General features: G+C 39.3%; 2 protein-coding genes across 6 annotated transcripts in view; one reads left to right on the top strand and one right to left on the bottom strand.

Moving 5' to 3' along the window:
- SHCBP1L (SHC binding and spindle associated 1 like) overlaps positions 1 to 6,814 on the top strand; it is a 45,178-nt gene extending 38,364 nt beyond the window's left edge. The window contains exons 10-11 of the mRNA XM_058178262.1: positions 1,170 to 1,292; positions 4,481 to 6,814. Of these exons, the coding sequence (XP_058034245.1) occupies positions 1,170 to 1,292; positions 4,481 to 4,714 (357 nt within the window). The 3' untranslated portion in view covers positions 4,715 to 6,814. The remainder of the gene's footprint in view (positions 1 to 1,169; positions 1,293 to 4,480) is intronic.
- A 445-nt stretch (positions 6,815 to 7,259) lies between these two features.
- The window catches only part of DHX9 (DExH-box helicase 9), a 37,778-nt gene continuing 28,134 nt past the window's right edge, over positions 7,260 to 16,903 (bottom strand). For all 5 annotated transcript variants that reach the window (XM_058178257.1, XM_058178259.1, XM_058178258.1 and 2 more), the window contains 7 exons: positions 14,398 to 14,509; positions 14,027 to 14,188; positions 13,783 to 13,910; positions 11,830 to 12,059; positions 9,284 to 9,399; positions 8,678 to 8,881; positions 7,260 to 8,108 (listed from right to left, as the gene is read on the bottom strand). In XM_058178257.1, coding sequence (XP_058034240.1) covers positions 7,826 to 8,108; positions 8,678 to 8,881; positions 9,284 to 9,399; positions 11,830 to 12,059; positions 13,783 to 13,910; positions 14,027 to 14,188; positions 14,398 to 14,509 — 1,235 coding nt within the window. In that variant the 3' untranslated portion in view covers positions 7,260 to 7,825. The remainder of the gene's footprint in view (positions 8,109 to 8,677; positions 8,882 to 9,283; positions 9,400 to 11,829; positions 12,060 to 13,782; positions 13,911 to 14,026; positions 14,189 to 14,397; positions 14,510 to 16,903) is intronic.

The following is a 16,903-nucleotide window of genomic DNA, read 5'->3' as shown; positions in this document are numbered from 1 at the left end:
AGTTCGGAGAACCGGTAGCAAAAATCCCTGCCCCCCCCCCCCCCATGTCCAGCTGAGCTGCGTGATCATTAGAGGTTTTTTTTCCTTTTAAAAGCATTTTTTCTCAACCTCTTTGGCCGAAGAGGTTGTAAAAAAATGCTTTTAAAGTGTTCTGGCAATCAGGCAACTCAGCTGGGATCGTCCAAATCCTTTAAAAGCATTTTTTCTACAACCTCTTCAGCTGAAGAGGCTGTAAAAATGCTTTTAAAAGGCTCCTCTGGTGATCCAAGCTGAGTTGCCTGATCATCAGAGGCTTTTAAAAGCATTTTTCTCAACCTCTTTGGCCGAAGAGGTTGTAAAAAAATGCTTTTAAAGTGTTCTGGCAATCAGGCAACTCAGCTGGGATCGTCCAAATCCTTTAAAAGCATTTTTTCTACAACCTCTTCAGCTGAAGAGGCTGTAAAAATGCTTTTAAAAGGCTCCTCTGGTGATCCAAGCTGAGTTGCCTGATCATCAGAGGCTTTTAAAAGCATTTTTTCTATATAACTTCTTCAGCCGAAGAGGTTGTAGAAAAAACACTTTTAAAAGTAAAAAAGTTTAAAAAAAAAGTTGGCCATGCTCACCCAGTCACATTAACCACCCCCACCACCACCAAGCCACACCCATAGAACTGATAGTAACAAATTTTACATTTCACCCGATTTGGAGGTTTAATTTGCTTTTAAAACAACGTAAAACTCATTAGGAATTATGTAGTTTCCATCATGATTGGAAACTGCTATTGATTTTCATCACCTGCGGATTTAAACCTGAGAGTATTAAAGGTAATAGAAAAGGAGTTGTTCATGTATATTGTGACGCGAAATCATTAATTATGACGTATGATTTAGGTATGATTCAGCCAACTCTCAAAAAGTTATTTGGTGAACTAAATATATAAGGAAAGATAAAGAGCATGAGTTATGGACATTTTATGTCTATGATTTATTTAGTTACATTTTGCTACTGCATCTTTAAGAAGAAAAACCTATTTTGATTTTCTTTTGTTTTGCTCATGACTATTTTGAGTTTTATTAAAGGACAAGTTTGTCTCCATTTTCTTCTGACTAACCAGATCTCATTTTTCTTTGCAATGAACTCCCAAAATTTTTATTCATCACTGCTACATTAAAATTTGTTTTTATACCCAGGGAGCTGGTGTTGAGTTATATCCAGGAAGTGTGGCTACCTTGGAGGATAACAAAATTCACCATTGCAATAACTTCAGAATGAGTGACTCTTCACGGGGTAGTCTTGGTGGAATTAACATTAAGGTAAATCATTGCTGACAGTGGATTGTTGCTCATAAACTGGTGCACACATAGTAGAATCAGCCAATTATTTCAACTTTTAATTTTTGCTTTTGTTAAACTTCATTTGCAGATTTCAGTAATGAGGGTTTTTCAAATGATTGCTCTTTCTGCCTCGGGCACATTGCTAATGTGAAGAACAAATAAGGAAATATTTTTAGACTTGTGTGAGGTAGCTGGTTTAATGTACCTATTTTCTTCCTTAGCACCCCCCTAGTTCACAAAAATCAAATTAGAGTTGGAAGGGACCTTGGAGGTTTCTCTTCTATTCCCTCATCTAAATTGTTTATGAAGATATTGAAGAATACTGGGCCTAAAACAGAAACTTGAGGTACCCTACTGCATACTTCCCTCCCTATAAACACAGTTCCATTAAAGACTATACATTGAATGCAGTTGTTCTGTCAGTTACAAATCCATCTGGTGGTGATGCTGTCTAATCCCACCCCCAGGGCCTGGCCCCCTGCCAGAGAGTGAGGGGGAAGGGCCATTAGGGCTCCCTTCTGCAGGGCCGGCTTCCCTGGCTCAGCTCCAGGAGCCAGAGGCAGGCCAGGTGGAAGAGGTGACGAGGCCTCCGTCTCCTGTATCTCCCCCCACCCAGGAAACGCTTCCAGACCCAGCTGAGGACAATCAGTCCTGGTTAGATCCCAGGTTTCGTAGACAAGAGGTGGGAACAACAGAAGCAGGGGTGGTGCAGGCCTAGAAAGTGCTGAGTCACGGAGCCACACCCCACAGGGTATAAAAGCAGGAGGGACTGCTATACTGCTTCATGACGAACAAATCCAGTTGCCTGGAAAGAACTTGAGCGGAAGTGCTGTTTATTCCCAACTTCCTGGTTGACACACCGGCATCAAGAAAGATAACAGAAAGGAGACGACTTCCGGTGTCCAGAGGCAACGGTCGTCTGGAGGCTTCTCCTGCCCCCAGCGCCCGAATCCGGCCGCCGCCGAGGCCCCCAGGGGCCAGGTGTTCCGAAAAGGACACCTGCCGCACGGACGGCTCGCCAGGGGTCTCCCAGCCGACATACAGGACTGGGGGGACCGATGCTGGCGCGTCCTAGGCTCGGCGGGGTTTGGAGGCCACGGGCCACGGCCATTACTTTGGTCGTCGCCTGGGCCGCTGTGCCCGGTGACACCGGGGCTTTGGATTTATAACTGCAGCAGCCTGGTGGTGAACAGGGAACGGAGAAGAATTGAGGAATGGAGAAGGGAAGGGGATATCGGTAAACGCGAGTGGAGTGCCCGGAGTGCGGGGGTTTTCCCCCCGTGCGGCTGGAAGGAGCACGAGTCATTCTGGAGAGAGGAGAACTTAAAATAAGAAGATTACCGGTTTTGTGGAGCTCTGGAGAGAAGAGGTGATGGAGAAATTTAGGAGGGAGGGTTTGAGGCCCCCCCTCCCTCTGGGGAACAGTGGTGGCGTCCAGCTTCCGCCTTCACTATGAGAATTTTGATGACATCACTTCCCTTCGGCTTCCTGGTTGACTAACTGTACTCTGGACTCGTTGCTCCTGTGAGTGCCCCCTGGTGGATCCGGAGGAAATTACAAGGATACTGTGCTTGCCTGAGGATTTTGAATTTTTTTTTTTTTAAATGGCAAAAGGTCAGAGACCAACTGCTGGAGAGATGGAGAGAATTCTGGAAAAGTTATCCAATATGGACAAGAAACTGGATGATTTGCAAAGAGGCCAAACGGAAATAAGAGCAGAAATTGTGACTATCCAAAAGGATTTAAAGGATACTCAACAAGTCTCAGCAGAAAACAAGCAGAAAGTGGAAGGTCTGGAGGGTGAGATGCGGGCAGTGCAGAAAAGAGAGGAGACGACAGGCAATGCTGTGCTTAGACTACAGATGGATAAAATGTCTTATTTCCTTAGGTTTCAAAATTTGGAAGAAGTGGACCAAGAAGATTTGAGAGATGTTGTGACTAAATTGTTGGGAGAATTTCTTGGGAGAGGTGTTGATTTTATGAATTGGGATGTGGATCGAGTTTATAGAGTTAATTCACAATATGCACGCACGCATGCAGTTCCCAGAGAGGTTCATGTCAAATTTGTGAGAAGAGAGACGAGAGATGAAATTCTTAGAAAACATAGGAGTGGGGCACTGACTTGGGCATTATGAAAAAAATTAGTACAATTGCGGAGGCTACGGCCTACGTGGAGGAACACAAAGCCCTCCTGGAATCAGAGGACCCAGGAATTGAAGAAGGGGAGGTTATAGACCATGGGGCGGAGGCGGCTGCCGCTGTTGCGGCCCTGGAGTTGGGTCAGGCTGAACCCAGAGTTCTGAGATCCAAAACTAGGAAGTGATAAAGATATTTGGTATTGTGTTGGTTTTCCTTATTCTCTTTTGTACGATATTCTGTTTATTCTTGACCCTTCTTTATTGCGTATGTAAGATTTGTAAACTTATCTACTTCGTGTCACCTGCTTGCCATATGGCTGTTGTATGTGTTAAAAAATTTGAGTAAAATTCTTATTTTGAATAAGAAAAATGAAAATTTACCATACCTGATATGTATTTGTATAAACCTTTTTTGACCAATAAAAACTTTTTGAACAAAAAAAAAAAAAAAAAAAAGAAAGATAACAGAAAAACCTTGGCAGACGCTCGCTGGGTTGCTGCCAGAGCTGATAGCTGCTGTGGATTCAAATGCTGGCTAATTGAGCCATTTCTCGTGCCTCCCGGACTGAGGTGAGGGGACAGAACACCATACTTGTCTATCTTGCCAAGTAGTAGGTTACGGATTATGTTAGCAAATGCCTTACTGAAATCCAAGTTAATTTTGTCTACAGCATTTCCCTGGTCCACTTTACTTACTTTGTCAAAAAATTTAAAACAAAAGTGAAATGATTGAGCCTACCTACTTGGGAGGACGTAGGAGTTGTAAAGAGATTTTGCAGGCCACACTTGAGCTGTGAGTTAAATCACTTCTGTCCTAAACCATATGCAATGGTCTTAGTTTTGGCAATTGACTGGACTCAAACTACATACTAAACTAATAGCTTCCCCCTAAGCCCAGTTTATGAATTCAGTTGTATTCTGCATCAAATACCACTGACAGAGACTAGGAAGTTTGAAATGATGTCCATGTTTAAATAGATAACTAAGCTGAAAAATATCGAAATTATAAAAATGTTAATTCCTTAACAGGTCCTCCCTGCTCCTAAACTAAAGATGAAAAATAACCATATTTATAGTAACAATGGTTACGGAGTGACAATTATGAAGCCTTCTGAACAGCTGGGCACCACAGCAGAAGAAACAATGGAATGTGCTGCAGGAGGAGATGGAGAAGATTCTGTTTCTAAACTGATGCAGGAACTGACCCTTCAGATAAATGCAAATACACTGGAAGACATTAAAGGCATCAGCATAGTTAACTGAAGCTGCAGGGTCTCATGGTTTAGCCATTTCCTATAGCACAAGAGATAAGTTAATATTAAAAATATTGCTGTATAATAAATACTGTTAAAACAGTGGCTTTATAAACATTTCATAGGTAGAGAAAACTGAAAAGTGTGGTATGGATACATTTAAACTTATTTTTTTTATTTAATCACTTGTATCAGTAATTTAATAAATCAAAGGATTGAATTCTATATGTACCCTTCCATCATATTCATATACGTTGTTATTTAGGAATGCAATCTTCGAAGATTAGGATAGACTGGCTCTAGGAAAAAGTTAAAACCAAATCATTGAATCTACTATGCTTATCAATTTTATTTTTACTACATTGTAATTAGCAATATTAGATACCAGGACAAATAGAAGTTTTCTTTTACCAGTCTCCATAAAACTTAAGCATTATATTATTATTTTTTTAAAAAAGGGAGAAACTACATCCTTAGAGATAGTCCTAATTTGTAAAGCTGTGATAATGACTTCTGTCTATATTACAGACTAGGATATCATCCATTGTAGATACAGGGCTGCTTCAAAAATCAGACTTAAAAAGTGCTCATCAGTCATTCTTTACCAAATCGGAGAGAGGAGTTGATTGGGATTTTTAATATTTTATTATTTTGAAGGAAGAGAGGATGCTTATCAGATTTATAGATGACACAATGTTTAGTGGGATAACTGATGTCTTTGTTCTTAAAAATTTGCAATACTGTTAACACTAAAAAAAGATAAAGAATTATATATTCCAGTAAATCCAACTCTTAGCTACAACTAAGTTACAGCTACAGTTCTTTGAGCTTCACATAGTAATACTGGAAGGTTTGGATCCATTCCCAGGCAGAAGTGATGGCAATAAATTCAATCTTGTGTTGTCACAAGTTACATAAAAAAAATTGATTTGTTTGTGAGGGCCCTAAAGACTAAACCCTAATAAACATGCAGTAAATGCATTTTAATCAATTTTAATTCATTTTAATTATTTTAATGAATTAATCACTTAGTTAAAATGCTATCCACATTGAGGATTAGTGTAATGTATAAGCCCAATCACACAGAAATCAGCTGTCTACATTCAGACCTTTATCCCCTGAGGCCAGTGAACATAAGCCATAATCAACTTAGAAAACTAGATGAGTATAACAAACATTTTATTAGGTGAGAAAAGAATTCCATCTTCTAAAAATGAAATATTTTCCTCAAATAGCCACTATTTTGTGTTCCTATATATGTAATTATATGCCATATTTATTTGATTTCTATCTTTATAGCAAGGTGATTGAATCCCTAGTTGAAGAATGCTGTAAGGCATTTGGGATGGTACAGGTATATACTATCCTAACTCATATCATGGCTGAGAAGTATTAAAGAGGTAGATAGGAAGAGATTTAATTTATACATTTCTGCTCAGATGAGCATTCAGAGTGGTTACCATCCCTGACTTGCACTGCACATCTTATACACTCTTCAGACACCCTACCCAACCCACACCCCCATACACCAAGAAAAGGGGAAACACCCCAATGGTCCATTGGTTGTCTAGTCCAACCTACTGGTACTACCACATTAAATAACGATCTGGAATCCTGGTGTATATTTTCAAAGACACTCACCAATTCGTACATGTTTCTCGAGTACTTGCCTGGTAGAAAAAAAATTTGGTCTACATAGCCACGAATTGATTTAAAGCAGTACTATTCCTGAAGATTCTCACACTGGCTATAGGAGAGTTCTGATAATCTGTGCAAGGACCTTTTCAATCAGACAAGACCGATTCCATGACAGTTTTCACATTGTGTCCTGTCACTCTATTTAACCATGGGAACAATAACAGCAAGTTTCTAATTAACTGGAACCCATTTTTTTTCTAGCCTATTGGGAACAACCAATAAATATCAATTATTACAGTTCCTGCAACTTGACCATCAAATGACTGGAATTCGGCAAGAATGTAACCAAACAAGAGGTGTATATTCCAAAAACGTACAAATATTTCAAGTCAATTAGAATATGAAGCCAGTTTGGTGTAGTGGTTAAGGCATCGTTAGAAACCACAAGGCTGCAAGAGGTGCTGCTTGGATCAGACAGGCTGTACAAATAGTACAAACGTATAGGGGCAAGAGGAGGGTGTACAGATGTGGGGGACATATGCCAGTAACTTGTGATCTTCCCTGCTGCCTTCCCTTTTGGCTTTCTGGGGATAACGGCATGGGAGGTGATCAATGGCAATAAAAGGATCACAGGGCACTTGGCAACAGGCTTAAGTGCAAACAGGTTGCCAAGCACCCAGACTGCAATCACTTGACCACGGGGGTAGTGGGATGGCTGGAACTCCAAGGGCTTGTCATAACCGCCCTTCATTCATTAGCATCATAACTTCAGTCGCTGAACGAACGGCCCTAAGCCAAAGAATGTCTGTAGTTGAGGCTGAACTCTCATTAGGAAACTCAGAATCATGTATTCTGAGTTGGCAGTTTAGCTACATGGCAGGTATTCAAAAAAATGACATCTACTGTATTTTATGACATTTTTGGAGTTGTACTATTTTTATTTTAGAAGTTGCTGTATGTGACAAACATTTGAACAGATAAAGAACTTAAAGCTCCTAACTGGCAATCCTAGTAAGGCATCTATCAACTCATAACAGTTTTTGATGATACAATTAACAATCAAAAATTCTAGTCTACATCTAGGACTAATCCCTTAAAAATTAACAATTTCATTAGAATCAAAATAAACATACAAAATTAAAGCAATGTGAATACTGCATATAAATATAATTTGGAATTAAAATATTCCAAAGTATGATGAACTAAATCAGGAAGAGATCTGTATTACAAATAAAGAAATGTATGGAATAAAACAAGTTCATGCACACTTTTATTCTGGAATTACTAACATTTAAGGATGCCTATGCTTTGAATGTAGCCAAAATGATGTTTTAGAGTGGAACAGGCTATTGGCAACATCTTGACCATAAAACTTATTTTCCAGAGATCAGGTGCTTACCATGGAACCCAGAAAGGACTGAACCTTTTTAAGCTCCTTTTCAGCTTTAGATTCAATGTGCAACACATCGTCACTAGCAGTTTGTCAGTAGCCACTCCACCCTCCTCTAAACCCACCACCTCTGTTTCCTCCAGTTTGGTATCCTCCACCTGAACCCTGAAAACTTCCTCTACCTCGAAATCCACCTCCAGCCCCCCCTGAATATCCTCTTCCCCCAGAAGCACCACGGTAAGAATTATATCCACCACGATATCCGCCTCCATATCCACCTTGATAGCCCCCCCTGTAGCCAGTTCCACTTCTTCCTCTGTAGCCACCTCCACTGTCATATCGAGCCATTTTAGGTGGACGAGGTCCATCGCCAAACCTAAGAGTAAAAATTGAAATTCTTTGTACAAAGATGAATAAGTGCAATCCTCCAAATACACAATTATGTATATATTTACCAAGAAAGACTTACTTTACCTAAGTAATTACAAGTGTAAGAAAATTGCCTTTGTCTTTAAGACAGCATTTTTTAACAGTCAAAAATTCCCTATACTACTTGTTACTTTATAAAATATATACTTTTATCCATATGTGTACCTGAATAGTGTCCCATAATCACCATATTTTAAAATTCACGTTTAAAAAAAAACACTAAAGATTGGTGCCATCTTATTTTTAAATCCTTTTTGTTACACTTGTTTTATTCTTTGTCAAAGTAGTTTGCCAATATGGATTCCTGTGGATCCCATATGTTTAATCATTATGTATCTGTCTATTTCAATTTTATACTCGCTATAAATGGTGTTCAGTTGCAGGATCTCAATGTACTTATAAAATATATATTGTAAAATTTCTGGTTAAAGAAGACTTATTTCAAACCTCAGTAGAACCACATTATTAAAAAATAAGCATTTCATTATGATTCTAAGCTCACAGCTTGAAACTAACCTCATGTTGCCACCTACTGCAAGGTTAATTCCAGCAGCCAAGGGTTTGGAGACTTCGCAAATTACATTCAGCATCTGTTTGTTCAAATGGTCTAATTCACTGATGATTTCTGGATTTTTTGTTACTTCAACCACGAGAGCTTCCATTGCTGCACGCAAAGAAATAATACAGGCAGCTGCACTGTGCGGCATCCTCAGTTTGATCCTAAAGCAAAGAAAGCAATTTAGCAAATGACGATTTCTTTTCCTATCTACTTAGTATCTTAGGCTTCTATAAAAAGAGACTCCTAAAAATACACCACAAGAGAACTTGAATATCTTGCTCTAAAAACCACACTACACTGTATAAACAGTAGTTTCATTTGCACTGAAGAAAGAAGAAACCAGAGCATAGTAGTGTATGTATCTCTTTTTCAAGCAATAAAAAGTACATATATTTAACAAGAACTACTAAATAAAGTATTGTGACATTTAAAACAACAATAATCTGATCTTATGTTTTTCCTTATGAATTTCTTTTCAGTTATGAGACCAATTACTAAATTTTGCAATCCCTCTTGCCCACTCATGCCACCGTTATCATGTAAACTCAGCCAAAGGATCATACCAGTCATCTAATATAATAATCTCTCCATCCGATACCACTTTCTTTGAGCCAAAGAGAAGCAGCTGTAAAGGGCTCACTAAGGTCATTGCTTTGGCTGAGATAGCCCGTGTCCGGATCTGCAGAAAGATGCATACATAATCAATTGTATAATACGAAATATAACAACTTTCTATTATTTACCCAACTGCTCAGAGGTATTCAACTCCCATACATTGGATGTCCTCGAGTAGTATTTAAAACCACCATCTATGTGATGCTTTAACTTATTTGAATGTGCTATCCCAGCAGATGGCGGCAGCCACCTGACCTTCACAGATCTTTAAAAACTTAAGTTTGCTTGAATCTGCTTAATATTTGAAGGGGGGAGCTGAACTGCTCCCACTCTTCTGACTTTCCATAATCTACTTAAGATCTGGTTGTTTTCCCAAACCCTGGGTTAGAAGCGGGGGCCAAGCTTCTTTGGATGGTTTCTGTTTTACTTTTAAGGTTTTAGCCATTGTCCCTTTTTTTCCTTGATAAATTTTGTTTTCTTTGAATTTTTAATCTGTAAGTCACCCACAGTAACTATGGAGGGGAGTAATTGAATTAAACAAATACATAAGCAGGAAACAAGATCCCAATTTCTTCAAAGTCCATAAAATCCATTTTGCAAATTTGGAATTATTACAAAATAATTATTTATTAATAAAAATGTGTGCTGATCAAACTGAAAGAAAAGTAGGTTTTATAGTACATGCTAATAACGAACAGGAAATCCTCACATGCAGATGGAAACATTTTATTAGGAAAACAAATGTATATCACCAGGAGTGTGAATGATTGAGAAAAATAAATTGTTTTGAATCTGCAGTAAACCAGCATGTTCAGAGGTTTTGCTAATACATTTCAAAACAGCCACTGTTTGACAAAATGAAAAATCTGACTTCTTGTTCTAGATTCTGAATGAAACAAAATCCAAGTGGGGCAAATCTGGTATATACAGGTAATCCCCGAGTTACAAGTGTTCCCTTAGCGAATGTTAGAAGTTACACAATGCGCCCTCTAGCATTTATGAGTCCAGAAACTACAAATCTTGCAACACTATGGCAGTTGTTCTCCCTTACGAACAATCGCTGAGGCTTTGCAACATTTGGCCTGCACATTGCAGGCCAAAATGGAGCTTCTGAAGGGCAGATCCACTCCGCAGAAGCTCCATTTCGGCCTGCAATGTGCCGGGCAAGGCTGAATTGGAGCTTCAGAGGGGCATGGGGGATGAGAGGCAGGAGAGGATACTTCTTGCTAGATCTTTGCACAGTAAGTGACCCAGTGCAGCTGTTATGTCCCCCTCCCCACTTCACAGAGCAAACTCAAAGACGCGTGTCTCCCAATCTTTTTATTTGCTACAGACCTGATTTTCTTCAGCTGAGGAAATACTTGGCAGTGACTGTGCAAAGGCCTGCCAAGTTTTGAGTCCATTATCTTGTATCCAAGATCCGTTGCCAAAACTCATTGACAAAGTCATTTAACCCTCCAACAACCGAGCTGCAGTGCACCCTTGGTAGTTTTTTGTCCGTCACAAGGGCCACATGGTAGCTCCACCCACTTTTATACCCTGTGGGGTGTGGCTCAGTGACTCAGCAATCTCTGAGCCTGCCACACCTTTTCCTCTGCTGCGCATGCTTATCCTTACGTCGCTGCCTCGGATCCACCCAGGATTGATCGTCAGCAGCTGGGACTTGAGGCATTGCCAGGGAGGAGGAGGAGGGTGCAGGAGAGGGAGGCCTTGTCAGCTCCTCCTCCTGGCCTGCAGCTGGAACTTGGGGCGATGCCAGCGGGAGGGTCCTGGCAAGGAAGGCCTTGCTGGTTCCTCTCCCTCACTTTCCGAGTCACTCTCCTCCATGGGAACAGGCTCGGGGGGCCGGAGTCACAACAGCAGCAGGTTGGGTTGGGGGGAGCAATTGTGGGGAGCATGAGGTATTTCAATGGGTCGGGGAGGTCTTGGGTGGTTTTAGGCAAGTGGCCTGTTCCATCACTAGGCCCATGGCCTTCCCCATCTTGAAATACCTCGTGTGTACTTAACAAGCCTCGCATTTGATTAGCGAATGCGTGGGCGAAAGGAGGAAGTGATCCTGTTCAAATTACAAAATTCACTCCTTGTGAATCCCTGTGTTACGAATGAAATGGGCAGGCTCCATTGCATTCGTGACTCGGGACTACCTGTATTTCTCCCTCTCTGCTTAACAATTTCCAAAGGGACATATTCTTTCAATCCTATTTTCGGAGCAGCTTCCCTTCCTTCTCCCTGCACCTTCCCTCTTCCCCTGATGATGTTTTATTTTCTTTCTCCTTCCTTCCCTGCCTAGTCCATAAAAAGATTTTGTTCCACACAAAATCTAATACCTGCATATTTTAGGCCAGGCACTGATCAATCAAAACCAGCTGTTCTGCATATAAAATGATTCACGAGTGGCATCTTTCTTGATATATCTGTATGCCACCTTATGTCTCAATATTCAAAGACTACATGGCCATTTGATAGTCCAAGGTTCCCCGCCCCCTAATTTTACCTTTTCTCCAAAAACAAAGAAAGGAGAAGGATACTTCATATCCTGGCTGCTGAATGGGCAGTTAACAGAGGATTTGTGAATGAGAGCATTACGTCCTTCAGTAGTGAGAATCTTCCTCTTTTCTTTGTGAAAGCAGACATTGGGATACAGGCCAAAAGCCAGCAGAGAAATCACAACATCCAGGTTATTATCTGGTCCAGTGTTGTTGAACACCTGAGTCATTAAACTGTCTAGAAAGAGACAAAAATGGGCTTTTCTCAGCATCTTACCAACAATACATAGAACTAATTATATAAACTGAATATTATATCAATGTTTGAAACTTTTCAATCCATGCCTGTTATTCAGGAATACATGAACTCAAAGTATACATATACTCTAATAGTTTATTTGCAATGAATAAATTAAAGATTACTTATTATTTTGACATAATTACACTGTGGAAAGCTTATTTTCTCCTCAGTGCCAAAAAAACCTAATATACTGCTACCGAATGCCTCTCACCGACCCGTGCGCTCTCACAGAGAGGGACTCCTCAGGGTGCCGTCAGCTAGGCAGTGTCGTCTGGCGACGCCCAGGGGAGGGGCCTTCTCTGTGGGGGCTCCCACCCTCTGGAACGAACTCCCCCCAGGACTCCATCAACTTCCGGACCTCCGAACCTTCTGTCGCGAGCTTAAAACACATCTTTTCATCTGTGCAGGACTGGACTAGATTTTAAATTTATAGGGGTTTTAAATTGGTTTTAATATTTATATTATTTTTTAAGAATTTGGCTTTTAGAATAAGTTTTTTAATGGTTATCTTAATTTGTACATAAATGTTTTTTATCTGCCTGTGAACCGCCCTGAGTCCTTCGGGAGATAGGGCGGTATACAAATACGAATAAACTAAACTAAACTAAACTTTACAACAGAGCTAAGGTATGTATAGAACATAAATACTTCTCATTTTCTCTGAAATCCAGATTTAATTTATGAAAATTACTTCAAAATGAGATTAAAAGTAACATGAAAGCAAATAATAGAAATTATTTCTGCAGAGAAATCACAAAACTTTGAAAAAGTTATCTGGGTATCTGTATGTTTGGGGAGGGGGGTGATACAGACACACAAACACACACACTTTCTATAGCCTCCACAACCAGAAACCTTAAATATGAAGAATAATCAACATGTCTAATAAGAAATAGAGCTTAGTCTATCAGGTTCAGAATATACAAAAGTGCTATCACAAATAATTGGGACCAGCAATTCCACTGCTAAACTAAGTGATCATTAACTGGAAGCCACGAGCATCCCCATTTGATACTACTCTCTTGAAATCTCTTCCTCTCCTATCTTTCTGCTCTGCAAGTAGGGAGGGGGAGAAAAAAAGTAAGCAATTTCTATAGGCAATCTCTCTTTTGCCTGACCTTTACTGCTGAGTCAATTGCATTGCTTTCAATGTATAGAACAGCAAACAGCTTACTCTCTTACAATTCCTTCCTCTCTAATTTCTCTGCTAAGTGGGTGGGCGGGCAGGGACATTTGTGGAAGGATTAAGCAAAGAAGACAGTCTACGGAAATCGCTTGCCTTTTTTTTTCTCCCTACCATCCTTGCAGAGCGGAGAGATTGGAAACAAAGTAACGTATTTGCCTAGTGGGCCTCTGTCTCCTAGCCCTCAGTTGCTGGCATGATTGCATTGGTTTTGATGTGTAGAAGAGCAATCAGTTTACTTTCCTGAAATCACACTCCACGCTTTCTATTTTGCAAGTGAGGAAAAAAGAAAAAAAAAAACCCAAAGCACAGAATAATACATACTGAGTGTAAGAGTGATCACGTGATTGAGGGACACTGCAAAGATCGTAAATGGGCCATAAAGTTATTTTTTCATATCTTTGAATGGTTGCAAAACTAATGGTCGTAAACAGGGACTTCCTTTACATTCATACAACGATTTTCTTTTATTTTTACCTTCTGGAAATCCAGAGTTAACCAGAATTTCTTTTAACTGTACTTTGGCTTCCCAGGTCATTCTGAGTGTTGCCATGTTTAGTCTCTTAAACTCACAGAAACGAATTTCAGCATTTTCTCCACCCATTCTGCAAGAAAATGGGTAAAAATCAGTCAAGCCACTCCATGTAAGTGTAACATGCTGAGGTTGTTTTTTTTTAAATATAAAGTAAGATGTCTTGGGTATTGCCCTAAATCAAATTACCTTGCATTATCCCAGGCTTGGAAGACTGAGAGCAGGGCCACATGATCGGAGAACCGGTTTCCAGCAAAATTCCTATGGACATAACCCAGCCTTTTACCCTCACTGATGAATGGCTCAGGGAAGCAGGTGGCAGCAGAGATAGTACATACAGCATCGCCAACACTGAAAGAAAAAACACAGAATTAGCTGAGCTACACTGCAATATAAAAAAAACAGCACTGTCAAGCAGAAGTAATGAATGAGACAAAGGCTGCTGGTGGGATTCACTTTATTACTCCTGGTAAACATGACTTCATTAAAAAAATTAATTCTCTTCATCCTGAGTCCCCCTCCTTCTCCCTCCAGTTACTTTTGAAGTTATTGTTACTTACTAAAATATGCACCCCATTATCATCATTTTGCCAAGTCGAGGTTCAATAGGGAGCCTTGCTAAAATTCTCCCAAGGGGGGTCAGTTCATCATTAGAATCCAGGGCATCAAGCTCTGAAATAAAAATAAAAGTATAGTCTAGTATAGTTTTCAACTGATTTTTTTTCATCAGTTATTGCAATTGGTGAAATATTTAAATTATGAAGATGGAAATAAAATGAAAAGCTGATACATTTGCTGCTGCCTGCTCATTAATTTTCCAAAAGGGAAGGAGGGCTGATTACTGTTGAAAATATAATGGTCAATTCTATAGGCTGTTATCTGGTCCTTGCAGAGACAATTCTTATAGAGTTGTGAAAACACCCCTTTTTTTGCAATTCTGTGTTCAGACATTGATCTCTGACTGAAGTTATAATGTAATTTAGTAGATTAAACATTTAAGTTTTGCTACTCTGAAATGGACATAAAACAGCATGAATGAGTGGTTTTCAAATCTATACTTCAAGAGATTCAACACTTCTTCTGTTTTCAATTCAGTTTATTGTGTAGACCAATATAAAACAGACCAGTACAAGCAGTCAAGCAATTCAGATAAAGAAAAATGCAATTTGCGTTGTTGGATAACAATTTTGGTAATTAGAAGGTCCACAGCTGATCAAATCCCCTAAGAGAGGATTAGTTAGGATGAAGAAAACCATCCTGTAGTAGGAATTTTGTTGTGAACAGATCAGAGTGGTATGTGTGAGAGGTAAAGCCTCAAGCAGACTGAAAAATACAACTCAAAAGGTTTTTATTTGCTGTTGGCCTTGATCTCTCATTTGTTTTAACAAATTATCCTCAGTTTGCTTAACACCTATTTTTTGATCTAATTTCCATCTAGCTTGTAATTGTCCATATTGGAACCATGTATAATTTTTCCCTTCTTCCCCCATCTTTTCTCTGGATTTTAATTGTAATTCCCCCTTTTCCATACAAAGAAGCATATTAAGAGGTTGTATATTGTATTAGTAGAAATAGACTCAGAGACTGAATTGGTTAAGGATTGTATGATTAAGTGGGCACAAAATTTTCAGCAACCAATAATGTTGGAAACTTGGGAAAGAATTTGGGTGAGGAATGTTAAATTTACACAAGCGCAAAATATGAGAGAAAATTTTTATAAGATGTTTTATAGATAGCATTTAGACCCCAAAAAGTTGTCATGTATGTATCCTAATGTACAGGCTAAATGTTGGAGATGTGATTGTGAAGATGCCACTTATTACCATATATGGTGGACTTGTAAAAAAGTTAAAGCATTTTGGATTAAAGTATGGTGGATCATGCAGAATATTTTGAAAAAGAAGATTAAGTTTACTCCACAGTTCTTTCTACTAGGAATAATTATGGATTGTACAGCTATAGAGACTAAATTGATTTTGAACTTAATAACAGCCGCAAGACTTTTGATTGCTCAATATTGGAAGAAAGAAGAATTACCTACAATTGAAGAATGGACACTCAAAGTATCAAATTTGGCAGAAATGGCAAAAATTTCTGCTTACTTGAAAGACTATACACAAGAAAAATATATTTTAGAATGGAAAATGTGGATTGATTATATTCAAAATAAGTATCAGATAAAAAAATATCGAATAGCATATGAGTAAATTTAGGAAATATTTTGTATTAGATTTATTTCTGAAGGAGAGGGGAATTGAGAGTGTGATTATGTGTGGAGTGACTAGAGATTATAATTTAGGAATGATTTTGGATTATGATTGTTTGTTTTGATACCCTGCATTTTGTTCTGGGAAGTCAGGGTGTGGGGTGGGGGAGGGGAATTGGGGGGTTGAGGGTAAAGGATGGAGTGATGGTTAATGTACAGGGATTATTGAAGATGTATAAATATAATTAATGTAGGGTCGGGTCTGCCCAGTTACCATTTTAGAACGGTGGGGAGGGAGAAAAGAGGAGAGAGTAGGAGGTAGGAAAGAGGAGAAGAGGAAGGAAGAGGGAGAAGGAAGGTGTAGGGTGGAGGGAGGAGAGGATGTAGATAAGAGAAGGAGAGGAAGGTCTGGAAAGTAGAAAAAGGTAGAAGAAGGAAGAGTGTTAAAAAGGGGGGGGTGACTGGGCACGCCCGACTAATTGTATATAACTGTACCTTGGATGAGCTGTTTGATATGATTGTAAAAATAAAACTTTTTTATGAAAAAAAAAAGGTTTTTATTTATTTATTTATTGTTTCAATTTCTATACCGCCCTTCTCCCAAAGGACTCAGGGGAGTTTACAGCCAAAGTAAAAACAATTAGTACAATTTTTGAAAACAATTAGTACAATTTTTGAAAGAGATCTGTGTGGATGGCACTTCAGAAAGGGACCTAGAAATTACAGAACCTGGGAATGCAAAAGGCAACAAAATTTTAAAAACAAAAGAATTAAATTGGTTCTGGGATTTTGCAAAGATACAGTTAACAGCCTCCACCAATTTGATGGAAAGCAATAGAACGGCTAGGGGGAACTCACTT

This window comes from Ahaetulla prasina, chromosome 3 (genome assembly GCF_028640845.1).
Source record: "Ahaetulla prasina isolate Xishuangbanna chromosome 3, ASM2864084v1, whole genome shotgun sequence".
Classification (NCBI taxonomy): Eukaryota; Metazoa; Chordata; class Lepidosauria; order Squamata; family Colubridae; genus Ahaetulla; species Ahaetulla prasina.
The sequence above is the reverse complement of the archived record's forward strand: the minus strand, read 5'-3'. Positions and strand labels throughout refer to the sequence as shown.